This window comes from Primulina huaijiensis, chromosome 4, assembly GCF_012295235.1.
Source record: "Primulina huaijiensis isolate GDHJ02 chromosome 4, ASM1229523v2, whole genome shotgun sequence".
Lineage (NCBI taxonomy): Eukaryota > Viridiplantae > Streptophyta > Magnoliopsida > Lamiales > Gesneriaceae > Primulina > Primulina huaijiensis.
Window position 1 is genome coordinate 4,886,363 of NC_133309.1, and position 3,764 is coordinate 4,890,126.

The 3,764-nt window shown below is 39.5% G+C and overlaps 1 protein-coding gene across 1 annotated transcript; it reads left to right on the top strand.

Annotated features, from left to right (window-relative positions):
- The first annotated feature begins 2,469 nt into the window (after window positions 1-2,469).
- On the top strand, window positions 2,470-3,489 carry LOC140974856 (uncharacterized). The gene has a single exon (XM_073438341.1). It carries the CDS (start codon window positions 2,470-2,472, stop codon window positions 3,487-3,489), a length of 1,020 nt encoding a protein of 339 aa, XP_073294442.1.
- The last annotated feature ends 275 nt before the right edge of the window (window positions 3,490-3,764 follow it).

A 3,764-nucleotide genomic window follows, 5' to 3' on the forward strand; every position in this document is an offset into this window, starting at 1 on the left:
TGTTGACATGGAAAAACAACAGATAAAAAGATTCAAAACCTATCAAATGTTACCGTTAAATAGAAGCCTATAAAGAGTAGAGAAGAGCAGCTGAGAGAACACAGATAACACATCAAAGTTCTGAAAATCTAAACTCGTCTATTCCCTGAAAAATACGCTGTTACTCTGCTGAAATAAAATCTCACGCTTATTACATATATTCGTAGCAATCAAGGCTACTCCTTCGAGCTTTATAGCCCAGTATCATCCTTGTAAAAATCGATCTTGTAAGAGATCAGTTGTGCTAAATTCAGTTGCATACTGNTTTTAAAATTTTTGAAATGCACTGTAATGATTCGAATTATAAATGGCAAGGAAATTCCGATATTTGATATGTTTTGTTTAAGGCCCTGATGCGGTGGGTTATGAAAACCGTTCTTTTGACCTCGTCCCTTAGAGAAGTAACATGTAGGGGACTGATCAGTAAACCATGGAAATGAGATGATTTTCATTGTTATGTTTGTATTTTGTTCGTATTCGTTTCAACATGCTTATGATTGAAATTATGATAATGTATTCGTATAATTATAATTTTGATATTCGTTATGCTCGATCGATCCCCGTTTACTGAGTATCTCCCAAATACTCACCCCTTACATTCTCACCCCAAATAAGAACGAAGAACAAATCGAAGATAAAGAACAAGAATACTTTTGGGGATGGTGATGAAGCCAATCCAATTGAAGACCACCCTTATTATTCCGTCTTTAGTTTTATTATTATGTTTTACGCTTCCGCATTTCATTTTAATCGCATTGTAAAGATGATTATTAATTTATATAATAGACTGGATTTTGGCTATTTGATGTACTACGTTTCTTGTTGTTATATGATTTTAAATTGTTAAACGACGCCGATGGCACGTCTCGGTTTCGGGGCGTGACATTTAAGTGGTATCAGAGCCACAAGGTTCATAATCCGACTGTGGATTTCGAAAGAAAAAGTTTGACGAAGTTAGATTTTTGTAAAAACTTAGTCATTCATGTCCACCCCAATCTTATATTTGAAAATTGTGACTTCCCATAAGTAACTCAAGAATTTGATTCCATTAATTGATCTCGACGTATAATCTTCAAACCATACGTCAATTCTCGAATTTTCCATCTTTGAACCCTTTCTGAATCCAATCTCGAATTTGATGACTATGAAATTTACAGTTTGATGTTTATTCACGACCTTATCATTTTGTAAGCCTTTCCATTTGTTTTTATTTCAGGAAATGGCTTCAAATTCTTCTATGCCTCGCACTCGAACCACGGCTCGCATGAGTGTTATACCAGTCCCTGACAAGGATACCATCATTAAGGACCTCCGAGAATCTCTCGCTCGAGAATAGAAAGACAACGGGAAACTGATTGCAACTTTACATACTCTACAAGAAGAAAAGCATGAGCTAGAGGAACAGAAAGCTCATCTCCAGGCTCTCTTGGAGCAGACCTCTTTTACAGCGGTTCAACGAAATCAGGAAGATGCATTGGTCATTCAAGAACTACAAGATTCGGTGCAGCATCTTACTATGCATAACGGACACTTACAGAATCAGGTTCAACAACTTCAGGATGCCCTTATCGACTTGGAACCTGAAATGGAACCAATAGAAGAGCCAATGGAAGACGAAGCAGTAGGAGATGGTGAGATTTTAGATGATTGAGGAATTAGTGTCGCGACTAGTCGTAATATGGATTTATAATCCATTTGATTTCTCATGAATTTTCTCTCCTTTTGTGCTTCCTAAAACTTTGATTTGTATTGCTTTTCCTTTTCATTCGAATCAATAAAAAGTTTATTTCGTTTTATCAATGGTCGATTTCATTTCATTTTGACTCATTGATATATGTTAGCAAACGAATATCTTAGAAACTTGTACACTTGTAGGACATGAATGGGAGACCAGTATGAAACAACCGCAACCCACGCTACGGAAATCGCAATAACAACCGTAATAAAACCGACAATGAAAAGAACCTACCTCCGCCGTCACCACCAGTATTGGGCCTAAGTCAAGCTGACTTAATGGCCATAGCAACTATTGTGGCCACCACCATCCAAGGCTTGGGAAACACAAACGCCAATGGCAATCCGCCACCACCAGGACCTCCAGCACATGAGGTCAAGTACCACTACGAGTCTCTCTGAAAGAAACGAGCTCAAACATTCAAAGGAGACCCGGACCCCGAAGTTGCCCAAAACTGGATCAAAAATATCGAGACCCAACTCTGCCTACTCGAGATTCCCAACGAGTTCAAGGTGGATGTGGTGACACTATTTTTAGAAGAAAGAGCAGCCAAATGGTGGGAGACAGTCTCACCAGCTATGACAACAGATGGACCAATCAAATGACAACAGTTTCGAGAGGTATTCCTGAAACAGTACTACCCGACTGAAGTGAGAATATAGAAGTTGAGTGAATTTGAAAATTTCGCTAAAACTATGGGTATGTCTGTGATGGAGTATACTTCAAAGTTCAACTCCCTTGGAACCTATGCACCCACTATCATGGCTGATGATACCTTGAAAACGCATCGGTTTAAGCGTGGTTTGAGCAACCGTATTCAGCCAGCTTTAGCAGTTTATCAACCTACGAGCTTTGCCGACCTAATGGGCGCATCAATAAGAGCCGAGACAGACATCAAACGCCGGGAGGATGAGAACAAGAATAAGCGACCTCATTTTGGACAATCTTTTCAAGGGAAACAACCGTTCAAAAGACCAAATCAGTCCAGTGGGACTTTCAAGGGCGCTTCGTCCAGTCCAAAATATCAAGAGGCCAAGATGTGTCCTATCTTCAATAACCTCCATTCTGGGGAATGCCGTAGAAAAACTGGTGCATGCTTCAACTGTGGGAAATTGGGACATCGAATTGCTGATTGTCCCGAGCCAAAAAAAGTGACATGGTCAAATACTGATACTACCTCCAACAAGCCGAAGGAAAATAAGCCAAACGCTTGTGTGTTTGCAATGACTCAAAAAGAGGCAGATGACTCAAACAATGTCGTGGCAGGTACCATTCTAATCAATGAAATTCCAGCTTATGTATTGTTTGATTGTGGTGCCAATCATTCGTCCATATCTAAGAAGTTCACTAAGAAATTAAGGCTTATACATGAGATACTTGTTGAACCATTTAGAGTTGCAACTCCCACAAGTAAGACAATTGAAACACATAGGGTGCACAGAGATTGTAAGATCTATATCAATGAGCACCTATTTCAAGCTGAGTTGATTCAACTAAACATGGTGGAGTTCGACACCATTCTGGGAATGAATTGGCTATCAAAGAATCACACAATTGTAGACTGCCGCTTGAAGAACGTCAAACTAAGGGCTCCGAACCAAGAAGAAATCGTTTACTATGGCAAAGTCAAGAAACAGGAATCCTTACTATCTGCTTCCCAAACTTGGAAAGCCATGAAAAATGGAGAAGAAGTTTACCTTGCAATGTTAAGCTAGGTAAAGAAAGGAAACACACTTACACTAGAAAAGATTCCGGTAGTACAAGAGTTTCCGGATGTCTTTCCTGAAGAATTTCCTTGCACAATCCCTTAACGCGAAGTGGAATTTGAGATTAATTTAGTACCCAATGCTACACCAATCTCGAAAGCACCGTACCGAATGACTCCAGCAGAATTGAAAGAACTCAAATAACAACTTCAAGAATTGTTGGATAAGAAGCAAATCCGACCAAACGCATCCCCATGAGGAGCTCCTGTCCTATATGTGAAGAA

Excerpts from the sequence above, each read along its gene's own strand:
- LOC140974856 (XM_073438341.1), top strand. The coding sequence starts at position 2,470 with ATGGGTATGTCTGTGATGGAGTATACTTCAAAGTTCAACTCCCTTGGA.